Raw genomic sequence first — 24,152 nt, forward strand, 5'->3', positions numbered from 1 at the left:
TTATAAAAAAATAACAAAAAAAAATTAATATACAAACAAAAATAACAAAAAAAATTATTAAAAAATTAAAGAAAAACACAATAAAACAACAACAACAACAACGAAAAAAAAAAATTATAAAAAAATGATAATTATTATAATAATAAAAGTTGTCCTCTTTGGGCCCTTGGATGGGCTCAATCCGATTCTCAGAATCAGATTAAGCCCACCCAGGGGCTCGAGGGGTCGCGGCCCTGGGTGGGCAAAGCTGCACGTAGCTCCACCCGCCTAGGGTCATTGCCCCCCCCCGAGCCCCTGAATGGGGATTAATCTGATTCTGGGAATTGAATGGAGCCCCGCCCATGGGCCTCGGGGGGCGTGGCCTTGGGCAAGTGCAGTTTGCACGCATCTCCGCCTGCCCAGGGGCCCGGTGGGGTGCGGCCCTGGGCGGGCGGCGTTACACACAACTCTGCCCGCCCAATGGCCTGGGGAGGCATGCCCCTAGGTGGGCGAAGTTGTGCCCCCCTGGGCCCCTAGGCGGGCTCAATCCGATTCTTAGAATCGGGTGAGCCCCTCCTCCGATTCTTAGAATCGGGTTGAGCCCACCAAGAAGCCCCAAAAAGCCTTTTTTTATTGTTTATATATATATTTTTATAATGTCTATATTTTTTAATTTTTTATATATAATTTATTTTTTTCACATTTATATGGTTTCTTTTTATTCTAAATGGTTTTTTTAGTAGTATTTTTTATCAAAAAATTTATATATATATATATATATATATATATATATATATATATAATTAAAAAAAAAAAAAAAAACTTGTTTTTTATTTTTAAAATTTATTTTTTTCAATGTTATTTTTTTATTTTTAAAATTTATTTTTTCAATGTTAATTTTTTATTTTTAATGGTTTTTTTATAACTTTTGTATTTTTATTTTTAAATTTTTTATATGTAATATTTTTATTGTTTTTTTAAATTCTATGTTAAATTTTTATTTTTATTTTTTCTTTTACTTAAAATACATCTTTTTTTGAATTTTTAATTCTCAAATGTTATCATTTTTTATATAAAATTCATAAAATTTGTTATTTCTCCTATTTTTTTATTCAAATTTTCAATAATTTTTTTTGTTTTAATTTAATGTGGGTTTTTAGCGAAAATGTCCTAAAATACATATTTTTTTAATTATATCTATATGCAAAATGTGTATTTTCTGTCGAGTTTTTTAAATTATTATTATTTGGTGACAATTATTTTTTGTGTATTGAAATATTAATTATCGATATATAAATATAAAAAAATCATAATCTCGAAATATTATTTTTATTATTTTTTTTTAACTTTGCAAAAAAAAAAAAAAATCATTATAAAAAAAAACAGTGCAAAGGAAAACAAAAAACAAAAAATCGAAAACCCTTAAAAACCAAATATCTAAGGATGAAAAACATGAAGAGGAATAAGAGAATTTTGAAAAATGGTTAAATACTCAACATTTAAAAAAAAAAAAAAAATCCACAATTAATACATTAGAAAATTTAAAGTGTCAAAAATAAGTCCTCTAAAGAAAGGAGTCGATGCCATATCAACAGTATTCAAAATTAACATGAAAATCACTGACATTTAAAAAAAAAAGGTTCATACTTGATACATAAGAAAATTTAAAGTGTCAAAAATCTTCTCATATATATATATATATATATATATATATATATATATATATATATATATATATATATATATTCTCAACACTTTTCTAAATCGGTTGATTTTTTTGCTACCTCAAAAAAAGGGGTAATCGAATCAGTTCCCATTTCAAAGTTTACATTGTTTGAAGTCCCACTCTCAGTTTCCATCCATTCACTTCATTAGATAAGTTACTTACTAGTGTTATAGTGCATATTAATATGATATGAATGTTTAATTATGTTGAATACATAGCATGTATTGTTGCTGAGGGATGTGTGATTTCCCGTGTATTTTGATGAAATCTATGCAAATTTATTCTCATGAAATGGGGGGCATGAGGATTCTTGTTTATTTGTTATGCTCTTAGTAATTCCATGACTTGTTTAGTGTCTAAAAGTCCATATGTCACATTTTGGTGGATGGGATTCATGGCCTAAGCTTTATGACTTAACAATGAATCTCTGTGACTAAGATTTGTTGATAAGTATGCTGAGAATGTTTATCACGAGTTTCCATGGATTTATATGCTTGTTTGTTGTTACATCTCCACTCATGGAATAGCAGAAGAACCAATGTAATTGCATTGAGATATCAACAAAAACTAATATTGTTGTAGTGAATATCACAGTGTATTATTGGGCCATGAGTTGGTTGTGTGTGTATGTCCCCTTTTACAAGTCTGCGTAAATTCTTGACCAACCTTTGTTCAAATGTCGAGATGACCTAAGAAGTACAATCGACATTTTTGGTTTAATGTCCCCTTGGGACAGATTGAGCATAATTCCCATGAGTAGGGAGTTATGACCTCTATGCATGAGAGTTGGTGAACGTCATTGTTTATATAACATAAAGATATAGTGACAGACTAAGAAGTTTTAGTTTCAACAAGCACTTAACGAGAAGTTTTCCCATTTCCTAACACCCAGATTCACATCATGTCATGATCTCTTTGTGGGGTGGAATGTTGTGGTAAGTGGGGCAGTAATGGAGATCGTGAGATAGAAAATATTTTCATCACTAGACAAGATGGTTTCCCATTAAAGTTGCAACCTTGGAGGGTGGTATTCCCCTTATCTTAATGAGAGGGAGGGGCATGATGATGTGGATGCTATAGGCGGGCATCTGTTGGAAAGTTGGAATTTCCTGGATGGCTAGTGGCTGCAAGTTTATTGGCATTGATGTCAATAATCATGTTGGGAGATGTGTTGGGTAGTTGGCATTGTTTAACTATTGGCAAGAGTATTGGATTGATGTCAACTAGATGAGCATGGATGTTTGTGGTAGTAGATGTCGGCTTTGATGTTCCCTAGCCTACCTGTGATGGTAATTGGGCTAGTTTGATGCGTTTGATGTGTCAATCTCAGGGGGAGTCCTATGGTTGTTGCAGTGTCTGGTAGAGAATCACCATAGTAGCAAGTTTATTGGATAAGTCCTAAAATGGTTACTATGGTGGTTGGGAGTCCCATGGTTGGTGCAGTGCTTTGTAGAGAATCATCACAGTAGAAGGCTTATTGGAGAATCCATAAAATGATGACTGTGGTGGTTGGGAGTCCCAGACTTTGGAGGATTTTATGCCTCAAGAGATTAGCTCAAATACTCTTGGAGATAGCATAGTTGGTGAGTGCATGGAAAGACATCTCCAATGGTATGTGGAACTTTGCAAAATGTCTCCGAATAGCAAGTTCTAGGCACAAGAATAAGGGCCAAGTTGCAAAGAACAACAAAGAGTTTGCTGCCACTTACAAGTAGAAAATGGGCTTAAATCCTACATTGGAACTTCTCCACTTGAAAGTGATCTAAAAGACATTTCCAATGGTTAATGGAAGTCTGCAAATGGCCTCATGGATTAGGAGTTATTCCCAATCAAATTTTGGTGATTTAAGCCATGAAAGCAAAGTTAAAATGTGATTGGAGGAGTCTTAGCACATAAACAAAGTTGGCAGTAATGCCAAAATCAGTGGAGATAATTGTAGAGCTTCTACACAAAGAAGGAATTCCTCAGAACCTTGGAAGGTTCAAAACCTCATGACCTCATAACTTCGTAACCTCAGTATAATTCCATTTTAAGAAAGTTTTGATCCAATATCATGGTAGCAAGATTGAATTTCTAAACCTGAATTTCGGGACCTTGGAACCAAGGCAGCAGGTGAAATTAGAATATCGAAGCAAGTAGAACATTGGGACCCGTTATTGAATGGACTAAGTAGGAAGCATATCGAAACCTCGAGGCATGCACCATATTAGAAAATCAGAGCAGACAGTGTACCGAAACCTTGGAGCAAGAAACATATCGAAACCTGGGGCAAGCGAATTTCGGTATTTCCGATATCGAAATATCGTAAGTTATTAGTAATTGATTTCTTTTAAAAGCACTGAGGGTTGCGAGGAATAGGAATTACAAAGGAAATTCTTTGCAAAACCAAATAACTAAGGACCCTTTATCTCTCCTCTAATAGGACATATGGCAGCAGGTGATTGGCCCTGAGGAGATGACAATAGCAGGTGACGTCAACATGATGTGGTTATATACGGAGGACACATAGCAATCAGGTTCAACATTTTGGGTGGCCTAGTAGGGAAAATTCATGTGACACATGTCACCACTATAGACATGTCATGTGGGATTGATGACATCATTATGTCATCTCGTAGGCCGGTATATAGGAAGTCAGAGATCTCGTAACTTCTATGCAAATGATATTTGAAACAATTATGATGAAAGGGGCTTCGATGTGTTGGTGCTTGGTCGATGAAACTAATAGAACTAAGGGCCTAGAGTGAGGCTTAGCACCTAAGTGATATGGATCATATCGGAGGTTGGAGATTTCGAAACTCTGCTTTAAATGAATTTTGGAGAAATTATGATATGTGGAGCTTCCGATGTTGTTGGCACTTGGTCGTGGAGCCCAGAAAACTAAGGGCACAGAGCAATAACACGGGGAGAAAGGCCCCCAACCAGATGTTAAAGGACTTAGCACCTGAGTGTTATACTGACAGTCACAAGAAGTGGTCCTATGGTGGAGATGTGATAAGGAGCTAAGTAAAAGGGACTAAAGGCCAAGCGAAATATTATAATATTGTAGCATCTTCTTAATAGAGTTATGAGATGTTTGGGCTTAGAAATTGCACTATGGTGTAAAAGCTATAATATAGCATCATGGAGGACTATTTAAGGTTGGATGATTCGAAAGTTGAAGAGTAAATGAGCGCAGAGGATTTGGTTATTGGAATAAATAGCAACTATCAAAGATCGTTGGGTCAAGGCGACGAGGACCACGATTCATAGGAAAGAGTGTTGGGCCTATCTTGAATTAAATGAAGAACAGAGAAGCCATGTACCTGTCAAGATTTGTGAGCCATGAATAAGCATGGAGAGCCTCAGGGACAAGAGATTTGTTCACAGAAAGGATAGTGCCTGGTTGGAGTGTGCATTTTAACTGAGAATTAATGTAACTATCGTTAAAAAATTAGGTTTTCACGGTGAATTGCGAGGTAAAAGTATAATCCCCAATACTTAGTTGTATATTGTTTATGTCATATTTTTGTTACTTGTGCCAACAATTTTTTTCGATTATAGTCGATTCAGGAATTACTAGTTGGTTAGCACATTTAGTACTAACATAATTACTATCTTCAGTAAAACTAATAGAGAATATAATATCTCTTCCTACCAGTGATCCTTTGATTTTAAATAGTGTACTAAAACATTAAATAAAAGGTTTAGGAAATCTTTCCTTGTTGGTTTCCATTTTTCATCTTGGAACGAGATTTAAGGTTTTTAAGGTAACCCTTTTTATACTCCAAAAAATATCTTATTGAAATATTCTTTATATATTTATTTTCTTTAACAACAAACCTTTTGATCTTTTTTATCCGCTTGACTTGAATATCTTCTTAACAAGAAATCAATCTTTTACTAACCACTCTACTATCCACTATAAAACACTTCAATAATTCTTCTCTTCTTTCAAAATACTTGATGAAAAATACCTTAATACTTTATTAAAGTAATTTTTTTGAAAGTATAGTTTTATAACTAATTAAATATTAATTTCCCCTCTTTATATATAATTATAATAAATAATATAATTATAATTTTTTCTTAGTTTAATTCTCAAATGTTCAACATGGACGACTTCCAAAACGATACTGATTTCCAAAAAATTCCATGGAGGGACGAGATCGCAATTTTTTTTTTCTATTGGAATTAATGCGATCTTTTTGGTTTGACCACACCCAATGTTATTTTTTCTTTCTGTTGTAGCAATTCGGATATAGTAATGATTCGAAAGTTGGAGGCAGTGGACTATACTGCAATGACTAACTGTACCACGAAGGCTAATCGACTTCAGTGTGATTATGAACAACAAAGGACATTGACGAATGTGTGGTGCGACTGTGTTTTGTGACTGCAGTCTAGACAAGCAGCAAAATAATTGTAATTGTGTGCAAGGGTTGTTCGGGCATGGTTGAGATTTGAGGCAGTTGAGTGACAACTAAACAGAGTCTCGACGGAACAGGTGGTGGACTGTGGAGCAGACAGACAAACGGTGGTGTGCAGCAGTCATGAGACTGTGGTTCCACAATGGCAGGGGCTAGGTCGTGTTTTTACGTTGTTCAGATGGCAAGTAAACTAGTCGTTGGCGGTGTCAAAGGTGGTTGAGCGGGCCGACGGTAAGTGTGATTTTTTTTTTTCTATAATATTTTTTTTCAATTTTTTTTATAATTTTAATATATTTTTTTTCTATGGTCAAAGGCCAACTGGAAAATTGGAGAACCTTCATAATCTTGTAGCGAAATGCTCCAATGACAACAAGGTTGATGAATTTCAATGGCCAATGACCGGATCAGACTGGCTCTGTGCAGCAGTCTAGTAGCCAGAGGATCAAAGAACTCTAATACCAAATGAAGTGAAAAAAGTTCATACTTCCTGTTAAATACTCCATAAGACTTGGAATATCAAGATTTGCATTGAGATGCAAATATATATATTAAATGTATGAATGAGAATGATTATACAACGAGAATGAGAAGCTTGCTTATATACCAAGCAAGTGTCTCTTCATGGGGAGTCATGTCTCATTTAGACATGCCTCTTCAACCTAATTACTAATTAACTAATAATTATTTATGATTATTGTCATTTACATTATTTCCTATATATTTTATTCATAACAATTAACCATGCTTATAACCAACATAAAATCATGGAATTAATAGTGAGATAACAACCATTAAATCCACATATAAACAAGTACAAAAGCAAGAGAACTTAGCTTATATTAAACATAGGCAAATCAAACCAAGTTCGGGACTTCCACGTACCACCTGACCGTAGACTTGGCTGAACCAAATCTTTCTTTCAGCCAGTCACCCCTATTACATATTCCAAGCATGAATGTGGGATCTTATGGAAAAACCAATCCAAAAACAGCCAAGGGAATCCAGAGGTTAAACCACCTCCACCCTCACCATGCCATGGTCACACGAAAACTGGTGCTCTGATTATAAAACCGAATCAAACTTGGAATGCCATCTGAAAGCCATCACTATCCTTGAGGAATCCTCCGTCTCCCTATCTCTCAGGATTTACCGCGATCCAATCCCGGATCACTAGGCCCTAAACTGAGACACCTCCCTCAAGCCTTACTATGTATCTCGCCAAAACTAGTCAAAGGATTCCTAGGCCTTTGGGAATGAACCTTGAGACCACCTCTGCCTAGGATTCTGAAATCCATCTGGCAATTCCAAAACTCAAAACCGAGATCAACATCCCAACACACCATGTTATCCGAAAAAAGGTAAGGCTAGGATGAAAACCATTATCATAACCTGGAAAATCCATGCCACTGACAACAAGAGAACCATACACCAACATGCAAAGCCATGCATGTCAAAACCAGCTAGGAAATCACACATGCAATATGTTATCTACATGTATTCCTGTTGAAGCTGCTTGATCCTACTCTTCCTTACTTTCTCCTTGCTTCCCTTCCTTCACATTTGCTTGCTTTTCCTTCCTTTCTCCAAAGCTAGGGTGTTCCAAGAAAACTCTAAGTATCCAAGAGTGTGTGTGAGAAAGAGAATAATTAAAGAGCTCCAAAACGGAACTAACAAAAGGTTACACTGACCAAGCCTGCCAACTGATCCTCATAAGCCTTTTTATCAATTAGGCCTCAATTTTCTTCATTTTCCATTATTTTCCTTCAATTTCCTCCTCACATGCAACCTGTGACCTTTCACCTTACTTTTCTCCTATTTCCTTTATTTTCATAAATAAATGTGCCAAAAATCCTTTTTTTCCTTTTTAATGCCTTTGCCTTTGCCTTTGCGAATTTCCTTAGCCATAGAAAACCGAAATGAACACCGACACCAAGATGTCCTGCCCAACATTCAGCTTGGAATACATGTCCCTTAACCGTGGTATTCTTTATTTTTACATGGATTTTTACCAGGGCTATTACAATATATCCATTAATCCAAGAAATAACATTTACCAGGTGGTTCCACCCCCCCAACAAGTAAAAATATTACTCTAATAAGGTAACATGGGCTTTCAAAAATACTTACCAGAATGTTAGAAGTGGGAAACCAATATTGAGTTGCCCCTCTAGTTGTTGAGCATAACAAGACTCTTCGTCTTACTGGGATCCTAGGACTGATGCAACTTGCCCTCAAGAGCTCCACCCCTAATTATCCACTTCCCACAGGAACCAAAAATTAAAAAAACCTTAGACGAAGGAGCATGCACAAGTTGGTTGCTTGCACATACTCTTCACAATCAACACCACCCTTCCAATTACCCATAACCAAGCTTGCACTCATGTACACTGAATTTTCCATCCCAGTAATAAGCCTTTCATCCATCATCTCGAAAGTTCCATGCATTGTGTTATGCATGCCGTCACCTTGCCACATGTGACTCATCTCAAGTCGTGGGAGGGATTAATTGCCTTTCCTCTTCCCCATGTGCCTGCCCTCTTCCACCACCATGACAAATTTTTTAATTTTCAAAATATTTAGTTTAATATTTATTTTTTTCAAAACTTTAATGAACATCATAGAACCTGTTTAAGAATTTACAAATTGAAAGTCAAAGCTGGTATAAAAAAAAAAAAAAAGGGTAGCAAAGTTATAAACTAGCATACCCCTAAAGTGGGGTAAATTGAATGCCGAAATGAATTGGGACTATACTTTGTTTGAAGATAAGAGAAGTGCGTTGGATGGTTCATGGATAACTAATACAAGGTCCATTGAAGGGGGTTCAAGAATAATGTATCTAAATTCTCTCTCAAATAGTTTTAAGCAGTGTCATAGTTGACTTCTAAATGTATACAAAAGAAATTTCATATTTCAATGTAACATCAGTTAAAGGTTAAACGTAAAAAATAGTCATAGGTTAGTTGTTGTCATGACAGAATATGGGTGAGAGCTTAGTGTGAGCCATTCAAATGTACATATGACCATAAATGAGATTATACATGTTGATCATTTATTGAAAGTAATTTTATAATAGAATAATGATGTCTTGATCACCATTGGAACACCATTATATCAATTAAAAGTGATGATGTATGATTATTTAAAAATAAATAAATAAAATCGAGTGGCCTTCACTAAGTTTCCATCTATTTTATTCTACATTCCATTAGTTTGAGGAGATGTAGCAATAGATTGTTGGTTTAATAATAAAGAGGTAGTGATGATACTTTGTTAACAACATTAATGGATACTAATTCTTAGTAAATATGTATGTTTTTTTGTTGTTTCCATGTGGTTCTACCCTTAGCTATAGATTAGCTCCTCAAAACACAAAGTTTGCTACGAACTACCTTAAACCATAAAATTCTTAGCTACAAGTCACATGTATACAATTGGACTCCATCTTAGTTTGGGCATATAATTAATGGCTAGATCAATAATCTAGAGTGTTTATGCATTCCTTGTTTGCATGTTTCATCGCTACTCACACCATTTCCTAAATAAGTATGTCCCTCCCAACTTTAAGTTGCCAGTTATCTTTATCTTTGATTCTTGTAGGTCAATTATGAGCCTTTTTGGCTCTAAGTATTCACATTTTCCCATCTACTCTATATTTCATCATTCTACATATATTAGTGATGTTTACTTAGAATCCTATAAACCTACTTTCATTTGAGCCCCATCCCCATTACTTCTATCACATGACCAAATCCCATCAGCCTTAGTCTTTATTATTGAAGTCATTTGAATTAATATCATTCTCGTTGGGGCTATGATCCTATGATTTGGCTAGGGTTATTCAACCCTTAGCTATAGGTAGGCGCTTAAAAAAATGAAGTGTTATCTCGAAGCCATGAACTACCTCAAACCATGAAATGCTTAGCTACAAATCACACGACTACAATTTGGCTCCCCCTTAGTTTGGGTGCAAAATTAATGGTTGGATCAATGAACCAATGTGTTTGTGGGTCCTTGCTTGCTAGTTTCACTATTGCTCACACCATGCCTGAATAATTATGTCCCTCCCCACCGTAGGTTGTGAGTTCTTTTTGGATTTTTTTTAAATCAAATAAGTCAAGTCTAACCTAACATCTTTGAACCTCTTTGAGGACCATTGGCTAAATTGGCCATAAAGGCACTACATAAGATCTTTGCTACATCAAAGGATTCTTGCCTGAGAGATCTATCTCACTTGAGATATAAATATTTAATATATTTCTATAAACTTAAATTTGATATAATAAACAATCAATAAAATGTACATTAAACCCAAAGTAGAGCATCACTGAGTTAATATAATTTTATTATATTTATGGAATGCTATACTTTAATGTAAGAGCATTAAAGTCAACTTCATTGTTCTTTTTTTTCAATCATCAATTTGAGAAATTCACAATCAATTATCATATAAAGAGGATCTAACATAATCAATAAAATCCATGTCACTAAAGGTTGATGTATACAATCACAATTTTTAAAAACTCGCAATTAATTTACATATTCTTAAATGCAAAAAGGATCTTGTAGAAACCACGCCCCTAAATACTATAGGGTTCATGTAAGTGAAACCATATTTCAATGTTGAAGACGTAAATGAATTTTGAGATTATGATACATTCCTATGTTACATGGTAAAAGAAATGAATTGGATACAATACCATTCAACGCATAACAGATAATGTTCAATTATGTAAATTAAGTTGAAAATGTGAAAACTTTAATCTTAAATTTAAGACAAAAATAAAGAAACTTCTATGAAACACGACCCTATTCAATATGGATTTATCTTATTTTTCAATCTTTAACTTAAATTTACATGTATAATTCTTTTCAATGTGTTATAAAATTTCTTAAAATAATGAGAAAGTGTAGTCCAATCTATGATGTTAGAAAATCATAAATCATACAGAAAAATTATTACAACCATCTATTATCCATTATTCATGACATATAGATTTGGGGTGAGTGGGCTAGGTATAAGGGCCTTAAAATGCATAAATCACCATACTTCGTACACCATGTCTTACATCTAGAAGTAACCCACCACACGAAGGGGTACATGTGTGGAATAAACAATTCCATAAATTTATAAATAATAATAATAAAAGATAATTCAAATTAATATATTCTCAATTGTTGATCATTTTTTATATTGTGGGCTAAATTGTTCCTATAAAGTCTGATTTTTCTATTATGATGCTATATGATAGACTTCTATTGAATGCTTCACGCATGTACTTATGTAAATTTTTATAAATCCTAATAAAAGGTTATGATTTTTGCGGAAAAAAAAAATATATAAATAAATAATTAAATAAAAAATAAAAAAAATTAAAAATTAAAAAATTAAAAAAATAAAATAAAATAAAAATAAAAATTCTCAATTGTTAAATGTAATAAACAAACTCAAATTAAAAGTCAAAGACACGACATTGATTCGATTGAATTGCAATGAAAACTGCACTTTGGACAATTAAGAGGCTCCAAGTTGATCCACCCAAATGTTTCCTATATACAATTGACCTTCCAAGCCTATAAAAATGGGAGTAGTCTACCGAGGCGGAAGAATGGCCCGGTTTCCGGCGCCGCCCGGAAAAACCTCCGACTCCGGTCGCCAACAATTCCTCCGCCCAGCTCCGCCACCCTCCTCGAGCTCCACCCAGCGCCGCTGCGAGCTCCGCCCAGCTCGATTCCGTGAACTTCCAAAGATTAACAAAAACAGGGATCCGTGGCGCAATGGTAGCGCGTCTGCCTCCAGCTCCAAAGGTTGCGTGTTCGATTCACGTCGGGTTCAATTTTGCGAGTTCGTTTATTTTTCGCCCATCGCCCAGATGAGGATTGCAGACAGGACAACCAGTAGCCAAGCTTGTGTGCCCTATTTCTTTTAAGACATGCACGGCTACGTTGTTTGCTGAAAAAAGTTCTTTCTGGAATGCAATACAGATTTTATATGAATTACAGTCAGAGAAAAATTTAGACTTAACATTTTCTCATAGTCAGATTCCTCGTCTGCTTGAATATCATGAAACTCCTAAACGTTGTGTTTAAATGGATATGTTGTGGAAGCCCCTTTGTTGTATGCGTGTTCAGAGTCCTATTCTGCAGTTTCTTCATCGAATTTTACTCATTGCAGATTTTTCTCAATGTAAACTGACGCGATTATAAACATTGAGAAAAATCTGCAATGAGTAAAATTCGATGAAGACACTGCAGAATAGGACTCTGAACACGCATACAACAAAGGGGCTTCCACAACATATCCATTTAAACACAACGTTTAGGAGTTTCATGATATTCAAGCAGACGAGGAATCTGACTATGAGAAAATGTTAAGTCTAAATTTTTCTCTGACTGTAATTCATATAAAATCTGTATTGCATTCCAGAAAGAACTTTTTTCAGCAAACAGCGTAGCCGTGCATGTCTTAAAAGAAATAGGGCACACAAGCTTGGCTACTGGTTGTCCTGTCTGCAATCCTCATCTGGGCGATGGGCGAAAAATAAACGAACTCGCAAAATTGAACCCGACGTGAATCGAACACGCAACCTTCGGAGCTGGAGGCAGACGCGCTACCATTGCGCCACGGATCCCTGTTTTGTTAATCTTTGGAAGTTCACGGAATCGAGCTGGGCGGAGCTCGCGGCGGCGCTGGGCGGAGCTCGAGGAGGGTGGCGGAGCTGGGCGGAGGAATTGGCGGCGGCCGGAGCCGGAGGTTTTTCCGGGCGGCGCCGGAAACCGGGCCATTCTTCCGCCTCGGTAGACTACTCCATAAAAATGACTAACCACTTCAAACTCTCCCCATCTTATTAATCAACACAAAATCCTTGCATGACTTCCCATTTAACTTTAATTATTCCTTGATATTTTTCATTGGGTAAATAGTTACTTATTTTTTAACACTAGTGACTAGAAAATGAAATATTTTCAATATTCTTATAACTCAATGCGCTCCTATAGTAGTCATAGATATGTGATTATGACTTATGTAGAGAGATAGAAGAGGAAGTGAGTAAATTATATTCTTCCATTTTTTAATTAAATTTTATAATAATAGTTTATATTTCTCTCATTTTTCATTAACTTTTATAATATGCAAATTACATAATCTGTTTTTTAATGGGTATAATTTAAACTTAAAATAAAAAATATCAGTTTTATGAAAGGATAAGAATATGTATGATCTAGATTTATCTATATTATAACATATTTTTACCCTTTAATAAAACTCAGATCATTTATAGTTTTTAGAAGTAACATATTATCATCTATGAGGTTTTGGATAGACGGTCATTGGGCTCTCTGTTAAGACCCTCCTAAATGTGAAGTCATTGGGTGATTGGGTACTCTGTTAAGATCCTCTTTGTCACGCCCCTACACTTGCGGTAATCTTCCAACTGCTTATAGCGAGGTGCGGCACCACCGAACGTTTTCTTTTCACCAATACTCACCTTCGTGGACTACGCCTAATTCACTTGTCCTTACTTAGTTTGTGTTTCGCAACCAAGTAAAATGCAATTATCCTTTATACTTAATGAAGCCCATACTCATTCATTATCCATAGCAATTATAACAAGAACATCAACAATTGCAACAAGTATAAAGGGGAGGGGCAACTCCCGAACAAGTCTGCCCGACAATATATTAGATCAGTCTTTCAATAATACAATCATCAAGTATACTTGGCAAAACTCCAAGTCTATACTTAGAATATTTTACAACCAAGGCATAGAACAACCTTTTACAATCATGTGCACCCTTGCACAAAGAGAAGTGCTCACCCGAGCCACTTATCCTTTCTACCAATTCCTACACATACAACCCGAACCTCAGCACGCTTGCCTACACTTCAACCGGCATAAGAAATCCCAAATCTGCACTTAGATAATCTACGCATGAGATATGCGCAGTCCTTATCTCCTTTGCGCAGGTTTTACCCTTCCCTCATGCGCAGAAGTGAATGAGAGTTCGATGGCTTCAAATGAGCCTCATGCTTCTTTTACTTATACCAATCCATGCGTATGTTTTTAAGGGGGTGTGCAGCCCCATGGCCGACCCCACAAGCTCATTAACATACGCCCATGTAACTCTATTACAAGTCGGCTTCCATATATTTTATATCGCATATAAAAGTGCTCACGCTCACACTTAGTCGCATTAAGTGTTTGCACATATCGTCGCTTTTATGTCGCATGTAATGTTGCATTATCATCGCACAAACGTCGCAGCCCCGTCGCACTTCCGTCGTTCAGTGCGCCCGCGCCCGCGTGCACGACCTCGCCCGGCGCCCGTCGCACTGCAGCTCGAAGGCCTTACATCCTCCTCCACCTGAAATCGTTGTCGTCCTCGACAACATACCATCCCGGTAGCCACCCACCAAGATCATCACTCATCTGTGGTGTGAACTCCTCTTCGCAAGGCAAACATCCCTGCAACATATGTAGAACTCCATCTCCATCATGTCTCACCTCAGTGACCAACTGCCACCAAGATACTCCATACCAATGTATGTCATATATCAGATGTCCATGATCATCGACCACCCTGTCACAATCTCCTCATGCTGCTCTCCACCACGGAAGGTCGATCCCTCCAACTCAAGCTACATGTCCACCGCAACAATGTGTCAAACTCCATCATGTCATCACCACCATGTGCAAAATTACCCATGATATGTCAACAAGTGCTAACACACCTCAACCATGTGCCAACATCTCATCTCAACAATATGTCATATATCGGAAGTCATCTCAATCCATGAACATCAACCACCATGTCACAATCTCCACATGCTGCTCCATGGTGGAACGCTGGTCCCTCCATCTCAAGCTACATGCCTACTGCAACATATCGTGTCGACCTCATCATGTGTCGTCCTCATGTGAACTGCTACCATGATACTTCAACACAATGCCAACATATCTCTATATACTACTAGTCCCCATGTTTGAACTAGTCGGGTGATCAGTCCAACTGTCACGCTCAAACCATGAGAATGCACATCCTCATGTCACCATTAGTCGATTCTCAAAACATCTTGTCACATCCTGAACTCGATCAAGAATCCATCCGTATAAGTAAACCATGCTCAGGTCCATGAAGTAGTCCTCATCTCATCTGCGACATGCTCCATATAGCCTACCTGATGTTCATGACTCTAGTTGTCCATGACGCTCAATCCATGTAGGCTCCATCTCAACCTCTGGTCATCTACATCCAAGTCTGCACCTGTCATAAAGAAGCCTCCTCCAAGGCCCCTTGCAAAGTTGGTGTGGTTCCTCCCTACCAAGGCCTCCACACCAACCTTCCTCCAAGGTTATTTATAGAGAAAGGAAGGCCAAGAAGTTTCCCCCCTGACTCTCATCCACCCATGTGTCAGATTGATGTTGTGTCCTCAAGTATCTATGCACAACTTCAATCTCCTCACATGTACATCCAAGCTCACCTAGCTTGTTCTTTGTCAATTGAAAGTCATATATGCCCATAGCATACCTGCAAAATTCCACTATCCCAGCGGGATCTCTACCTCCATAATCCTCATCAACCACTGCCTCTGAAGTAGCACTTGGGCTCCCTTCACTTGCAACTCCATTGTGAAGATCATCAATAGAAGATGCTCCCAACAAGTGTCTCCATGTTCATGAGGTTTTCTTCTCACTTCCTTCATTCTTCTTTCCAGCTCTTGCAACGAAGTCAACAAGTTTCCTTTCCTTCATTGTTTGAGTCACACTTCCAAGTCTTCTTTGCTCCACATCCTCATGTTTCACATTTGGATCTTTGGGATACAAAGTCATGGAAGCCATCCTTGGTCTATACCCCAAGCAACTTATTCTATTCATCGGTACCATCATGGTCTTTCCTCCAGCTGTGATCAAGAGAATGTCCCGGTCCACCATTGGCATGGCTTGTGCAAGCTCCATAAAGTCCAGCCCCAACACCATAGAATGATCATCCATGTCCACAACTCTCAAGTCCAACTTCCCAAACCACGATCCTACTTTCACCTGAGTGTCCTTCAACACACCATCAACAGCTCTAATGGTAGAGTTGACTGCTTTGAAAGCACTCCATTCCCTCTCCATTTTTGCTTTCTTCCCGAAAGACTTTGCTGCCTTCCTGCTCACGAAGCTATGAGTAGCCCCTGTATCCACCAAAGCTGCAAATCTTTTGCCCTTCACGGTTACTTGCACAAAACTTAGCTTCAAGGAATCACCTCCCTTTGTTGGCTTTGTCTTGCGCCTCACATCAACAACCTTCTTCAAGAATTCGGCCTCAGAAGTGTCAATTGGCTCATGCTCCATCTTGACATTCCTCCTAAGGTACTTCACTTCCTTGCTTGGCTCTTCTAAGCAACCCGATCTTGGTCCAGCCTGACTTCCTTCAAGCTTGCCCTTCATCGCATCTTGCTCAAGTGCACCAACCAAGTGTCCACTGACCAAGTTCATAGAACTAAACTTCCGAATGTCCTCTGGATGTTCTCAGTAGTGAGTTCCCAACCTGTCAATGTAGTCGAGCTCTTCCTGCTCAATCACAACAACCTTCTTACCAAGAAGCTTCTTCTTTATTTCTTCCTCAATCTGCTTGATCTCGGCTTCCACCCTGGCACTTTCCTTCCTCAACTGGGCTCTTTCATCAAAGAGCTCTTGAAGATCAAAACCACTTCGTTGGATCTCCTCATCAAGTTCCTTGAGTTCAACATCTGTCGTACTTCCACATTGGCTCTTGAGTTCTTCAAGTTCCCTCTTTAGTTTCGAACAGCTTTCTCGAATCTTCATGTTCTCAGCCCTCATCGCAACCCAGTTAGAACTCCATCGACTCATATGTTCCAACACTTCGTACCGGAGAGCTTCAACCGCATTATGGCTAGATTCACCTTCATCCACCATCACTGCTTTTCCAGCCTTCTCCATGTTCACCAAATCACCTACAACCTGAACCAACCCTTGTTCCACTTCGTGTGAAACGGTTTCCTTCACCTGCAAGTACCTGTCACGAGCAAACCTTGCTCACCAACTCTAAACCGAGCTCTGATACCAACTTCACTTCGGTGAAGTTGTGTAGCAGCTTCAACCTTCAATACCCTGAATCAACTGCTCTGATACCACCTTCACTTCAGTGAAGGTGTGTAGCAGCTACAACCTTCAATACCCGGATCAGCTGCTCTGATACCACCTTCACTTCGGTGAAGGTGTGTAGCAGCTACCAAACGCTTTCTTTTCACCAATACTCACCTTCGTGGACTACGCCTAATTCACTTGTCCTTACTTAGTTTGTGTTTCGCAACCAAGTAAAATGCAATTATCCTTTATACTTAATGAAGCCCATACTCATTCATTATCCATAGCAATTATAACAAGAACATCAACAATTGCAACAAGTATAAAGGGGAAGGGCAACTCCCGAACAAGTCTACCCGACAATATATTATATCAGTCTTTCAATAATACAATCATCAAGTATACTTGGCAAACCTCCAAGTCTATACTTAGAATATTTTACAACCAAGGCATAGAACAACCTTTTACAATCATGTGCACCCTTGCACAAAGAGAAGTGCTCACCCGAGCCACTTATCCTTTCTACCAAGTCCTGCACATACAACCCGAACCTCGACACGCTTGCCTACACTTCAACCGGCATAAGAAATCCCAAATCTGCACTTAGATAACCTACGCATGAGATATGTGCAGTCCTTATCTCCTTTGCGCAGGTTTTACCCTTCCCTCATGCGCAGAAGTGAATGAGAGTTCGATGGCTTCAAATGAGCCTCATGCTTCTTTTACTTATACCAATCCATGCGTATGTTTTTAAGGGGGTGTGCAGCCCCATGGCCGACCCCACAAGCTCATTAACATACGCTCATGTAACTTTATTACAAGTCGGCTTCCATATATGTTATACCGCATATAAAAGTGCTCACGCTCACACTTAGTCGCTTTAAGTGTTTGCACATATCGTTGCTTTTATGTCGCATGTAATGTTGCATTATCGTCGCAGCCCCGTCGCACTTCCGTCGTTCAGCGCGCCCGCCCGCGCCCGCGTGCACGACCTCGCCCGGCGCCCGTCGCACTGCAGCTCGAAGGCCTTACACTCTTGATGTGAAGTCACTGTTCCCTGTCCCAATTTGGGTGATATATTAGAGATGATAAAAATGTAATTTTATCTAACTTAAAAATATATATATATTAGTGATAATAATTTCAAATTATAAAATATAACTAATTCTTATGCCTTTAAATTTGTTATTGTTTAATTTTTTAAATCTTGAATTCCCTAAAAAGCCAAACTCTTAAAGAACAAAACAACAAACCTACAGTGTAAATCATGTAAAGCGATATTGTTGATCTGGTTTTTAACTTGGGCCTTGAGGAGCTGCTGCAGAACAGCGGAGAGGAGAAAATTATAGGGAGCTAATTCCGGATTCCATTTCATAGGCTTGAGGCATCAAAGAATCACCAGAGACGCGAAGGTGTGTTCCAATGCTGCCGTGGAGGGAGGTCCTTCCTCTGCCCTGTGCACAAAAGATGGGACATTACATTGCTCGATCTCGTAGCCAGCAATTGTAGAAAAGAGTGCCAGGAACACAAAATATATCTCAATTCCGGTGAATTCTCAACAGAAAAACATGACAAATAGCCTGACAAATGGCATGCGCCTATATTGGACGCGAACAGACGAAAAATTAAAATAAGTAGTTTACCATATGGTTTTTCCATACTGGTTGCTACCATTCATTAGACGAGAAAACCGCCCAAAGAACCCTCCGTTTAAAGGGAATGGACGACATGATTCTCTGAGTGTAGTAGCAGTATTCTCATGTAAGGAAATAATTGCTTAAAGGAAACATCTATTAAAATTCGTAGTAATGTGATGGGAATGATCTGTGTAATGTAGGGACAGAGTAGGGTAACACTTCAAGTTTTTACTGGTTTAAAGGTATATTAGGACAATGATTAGGACAATGATTAGTTAAGTATTAGGGGTTTTCCTCGTAACATTATATTAGATATCATTGTTTAAGATTCAGTTGCATTAATTAAGTCATTCATCTACGACTATTTCCATTAAAAGTAGTAGTAACTGACTAATTTCTTATGATTTTTGTATAGTCTATCAGTGGGGTGAAGCAGTGGGATTGAAACTGGTGAAATAAATCACATAGGGTCAATCATCACTTCGGGGCGAGTAACCAGGACTTCCCAAGAGGTCACCCATCCCACATCACCTCTGGGATGGGTGACCGGGTGACCTCTTGAGTGACCGCCTGAGAAGTCCTGGTTACCGGGTACAAGCACCGAAGTGATGATTGATGCTATGTGATTTATTTCACTAGTTTCAATCCCACTTCTTCACCCTCTCATAAAAATAATCATAAATAAATAACTTATTTAAAATCGCTGAATCTCAAACCAAAAAAAATTTAAAAAATAAAAAAATCTAATACAATAATTAATTTTCCAAATCTCTGATTTCCTTAGAGAGTTTATGTCCAAATTTCTACTTTCCATGAACATGCCCTTCATGTTATTTATTAAACATGAATTCAAAGAAGATATATATTTAAACTTCTTGAAATTTGTCATTTCTTCAAATTTTATTTGTTTGCAGGCCTGTGTATGTATAAGAAGATTAGCCAAGCTTCTTGAAATTTGTCACTCCCGGGGGAATTGCAGGGTAGTCCTTGTTATGGCTTCTGATGTGGGCGACGGGCACGGGTTGATGATCCAGCTGCTCGCGGTGAGAGTGGGCATGGCCACGCAGATTCTCATTAATGGAGCCCTTCCCCTCTGCTCGGAGTGATCAACACTGGTCTCGGATGATGTAGGCGTTTAAAATATATATAATACGTGGCATTTTGTAATAAGATTAAAAATAAATGGCAGATCGTAAGTGGCCTTTGACAGACGACGAAGGTCGGTAGGTCGTCCCCTAAAATAACGCCTTTGGCGTAATAAGAAGTCAAAGGTGAGCAGCTCAACAATTCCTTAGAATTCCCAAATCAGTCGAAAGGAGAACGCTCTGTCAGACTTCGATATTATGGCAAACAGCAGCAGAATTCTGATAATTGGAGGAACAGGCTACATTGGTAGTTATATATCCAGAGCCAGCCTTGCTCTCGGCCATCCCACATTCCTTCTTGTTAGAGAGTCTACTACTTCTAATCCTGAAAAGGCTCGGCTTCTGGAATCGTTTAAGGAATCGGGAGCTAATATACTCCGTGTAAGTTCTCTGCCCGACTTTCAGATCAAAACTCATTAGCATGCGAAAAATCTGCAGTGTTTATTTCTTTATGGGAAGGCTGCTTTTCTCAGTTGCTGTAAGGGGTTATTCTGAAAATCAATCTGCATAAGTTTGTTCTGCACTCTTCGTTTCTTGTGGGTATGCCCATTTGCTGATTCCTTGCAATTGGTAGGGAAGCTTGAACCCTGATTAGCAGATCCCATAATTGACTGCTTTTTTCTCGCATTATGCTTACTTTATCGTTTATCTACTGGGTTGTGGTAAGTAATCAGTATGAACTATTTGTCTACGCGCATTTTTCTGTGCATGGTTCCTTATTATGTGAACTGGGTCAGGAGTATTAATCAGTATGTACTATATTTGTAATGGTTTATAGTAGTAAATATGCTTATTTCGGCATTCCATTTTGAAATGGGTTTTGAGAACCGATCACCATGATCACTGTAAATTGATTCTTTATTCTTTAGGGTATGAAAATGGATCATTTCTCAAACAAGGTGACAAACTCCCACACACACTAGATCCAGCCCATCCTAGCCAGAACCAGCTTACCAACTTCATTAGTTGTACAGATTGATACTTTGGCTGAAGTTTCTGATACCTTGTGATTTGTAAACTGCTGTGGATATTCCACTGGACAGTTAATCACAACAAATCTGATAAAGATTTGCTTAAATTTAAAAATAATTATTATGAGGGTTAATTTTCCTTACACCTTCTAGATTTATTAAATTATTGTTTCTTCTTATGGATGCAATATATAAAATGCACAAAATAAAGAGCAAATAGAACAATCACTCACAAAACCACAATAACACAAGATATGTTTTGGGAAACTCTTTCTGGAGAAAATCCAACTGGAAGGTGAGGCTGCTCTGCGTTCTCTTTCTCTAAATGGAAAATGGTGCAAGTAAAAAAGAGAGAGACCTATTGCTTGTTGGTTGCTACGGAATATAAACCCATAAACCCTCTCTGTGTTGTCCTCTCCCTATCCACTCTTAGCTATTCTGCTCTACTATGGAACAAAATGCACTAAAATAGAATCAAATCCTTAACATGGTCGGAGCCTTAACCAGGGGCTAAGTTTGACCCATTCAACCCACAGCATGAGTTACAACTTGACTCTTCTCGAGTCTCATTCATCATGGTCATATGGCTAGCCCCTTTTCCATGAATAATGAGGTTGATGTAGCATCATCTTGAATCATAGTGAACAAAATAGGAAGGTCGATTTCTAGGTCTCATAACTTTGCATATGGACTCTGATTGAGGTCATGCTTGCGCAATGGAAAGGTATCTGAGTGTAGAACAACACTAGGGATTTCATACAATGAGAGTTTTTAGAACCCTAAAATCTTCATTAAATGCCTCAAAAGGCCTCTGGAAGGTTTTAAACTCCAATTCGACAAACTGGGACCTGCCGGTAAAAAAGGTCCTGTGAACCGATTCCTCCAATTTTCCGGCACTAAATGCGTCAAGATTGATGGCAAATAATATAATGATCCAATGTAAATCATTCTGAGTAGTGGTTCACAGGAAAGACTACATACAGGTAGTTACGTCGGATGCCCTTTGTGCTGTAGCCTGTACCCTTTGACTGGTTATGACAGTTCTGTCCTGCTTCAAGTGAACAGTTTTTCACTTTATTAAAAATTCTTTCAGAGGCATTTGAGGTTTCATTTTGACTCTATTCTGATTATTTGTGGACATTATTTCAATTTCTCTTCTTGTTGGTATCCATATTTGACCCTATTTTATGATGGATTATGCAAATCAACAGCTAAATGTGCTCTAAATTTTTTTCTATAGAGGGGACTAGGGTTTACAGTTATTTTTTCCATATTGGGATTCGATAATGTAGGAATTCTGTTATAAATTTTTGTGACTGATCATCTGAAAAGAAATGAGCTAGGTCATTCCGTGTTCAAGGCAATATGTTGTTTTAGACGGGGTATTGTAGAAGTAGGTGCTATTCATCTTTTAGGATATGCTCAATTGCTTGACCTGATATACGATCACCTATGTGCAGGGATCTCTAGAGGACCAGGCAAGTCTTGTGGAAGCAATCAAGAAAGTCGATGTAGTTATTTCGGCAGCAAAGGGACCACAGATGATGGATCAGCTGAACATTATCAAGGCCATTAAGGAGGTTGGAACCATCAAGGTATATAGTGCTATTGATGAGGTTTTGACTGTATGGGCTGTAAGTAGATCCGATCCATCATTTCAGAATGCTTTTTCACAACTATTGGTGATGATATTTACAGAGGTTTTTGCCGTCTGAGTTTGGAAATGACGCTGATAAAGTCCATGCAGTGGAGCCTGTAAAAACCATGTATGAAAACAAAGCAAAAATTCGTAGGGCAATTGAGGCAGAAGGCATCCCTTACACATATGTCTCAAACAATTGCTTTGCTAGGTACTTTTTGCCAGGTTTTGGGCATCTGGACATTACTGCCCCCCCAAGAGATAAAGTTGTAATATTTGGAGATGGAAATGCCAAAGGTATTTACAACTGGCTGTCTGCTTATAATTTTCCTTTTATGATTAGCATGGTCTACAATGTATCCTCTGTTCAAAAATTTTCTATCTATGTCTTGAATTCTATCATGTAGTCTTTGAGTGGTTGTTAATCCACCCCACAATGAATACGCAGCTGTTTTTGTGAAGGAGGAAGATATTGGAACATTCACAATCAAGGCGGTGGATGACCCCAGAACTCTGAACAAGACCCTATATTTTAGGCTTCCTGCCAACATTTATTCTCTCAACGAACTTGTAGCTCTATGGGAGAAAAAGATTGGCAAGACTGTGGAGAAGTTGTATCTACCAGAGGAAGAGATCCTGAAAAAAATTACAGGTTAGGATTTGGAATATTTTTTCATTTTCCCCTGACATCTGTGCAAATTTCGTTTTCCGCCTCCCCCTGCCATTTAAGTACAAATATCTTTTAAAATAATTTTACGCATATATGTTCTTGATTTTTGTCTATTGGCTACAGTTGCTTTTGGTAACTGAAATGTGGGATGGGTATTTCTATGCTTGTTTAATCTCTTCAGACTATAGAATGAGAAAATAACTGGTCTCATAAAATGCTATGGTGGGTGATGCAGAAACACCATTCCCAGATAACCTTGGCATGGCAATTGAGCACTCTATTTTTGTAAAAGGGGATCAAACAAATTTTGAAATTGGACCTGATGGTGTAGAGGCCAGTCAGCTCTACCCAGATGTGAAATACACTGCTGTTGAAGAATTCCTCAATCAGTATGTCTAAAGTAGATTGTAGGAGGTGCTAGGAAGAACATCAGAGTGGTTGGATGCCTTTATCCATTTTGGATGAAACTTTTGGGAGTTACCAAAATAATTATTCTCAGGTCACTGATTCCTTCTGTTTTGCAGTTTCGTGTTTTGTGGATAGCCACTATTCAATCAAGCTGGGATTTTGGATAAGTTCAAAATATACAGTTGAGCTTTTACACGGATTTACACTGAAAGCTATGCTGGGCTGTTGTTTTCCCTTTGCATTGCATTCCTTTATGTGATTGTGCAATATTATTTAACAAGGTGTTATATCGAAATTTGCTTTCAATGGAATGCTTTTGTTCTTTCTCACAAAATGTTATACTATATTAATGTTATTTGCGTTGCAGTGCATTTCGGGATGGGCACGCATCCCTTGGGCAGCAAGAGTGCACTCTTAAAATTTAGCCGACAGCGATAGATTAGGACAATAATAATAATTATAATTTAGAGTTTGC

The 24,152-nt window shown here is 37.9% G+C and overlaps 1 protein-coding gene across 1 annotated transcript; it reads left to right on the top strand.

Annotated features, from left to right (window-relative positions):
• The first annotated feature begins 19,813 nt into the window (after nt 1-19,813).
• Nucleotides 19,814-23,931, top strand: LOC149261497 (phenylcoumaran benzylic ether reductase IRL1-like). Its single transcript, XM_089422324.1, has 5 exons — nt 19,814-20,370; nt 22,421-22,555; nt 22,659-22,896; nt 23,048-23,251; nt 23,505-23,931. The coding sequence occupies exons 1-5, from the start codon at nt 20,188-20,190 to the stop codon at nt 23,666-23,668; spliced, it is 924 nt and encodes a 307-aa protein (XP_089278450.1). The 5' UTR covers nt 19,814-20,187; the 3' UTR covers nt 23,669-23,931.
• The last annotated feature ends 221 nt before the right edge of the window (nt 23,932-24,152 follow it).

Source organism: Pinus tabuliformis, chromosome 6, assembly GCF_031772625.1.
Source record: "Pinus tabuliformis cultivar Carrire ecotype Pingquan chromosome 6, CPIR1, whole genome shotgun sequence".
Lineage (NCBI taxonomy): Eukaryota > Viridiplantae > Streptophyta > Pinopsida > Pinales > Pinaceae > Pinus > Pinus tabuliformis.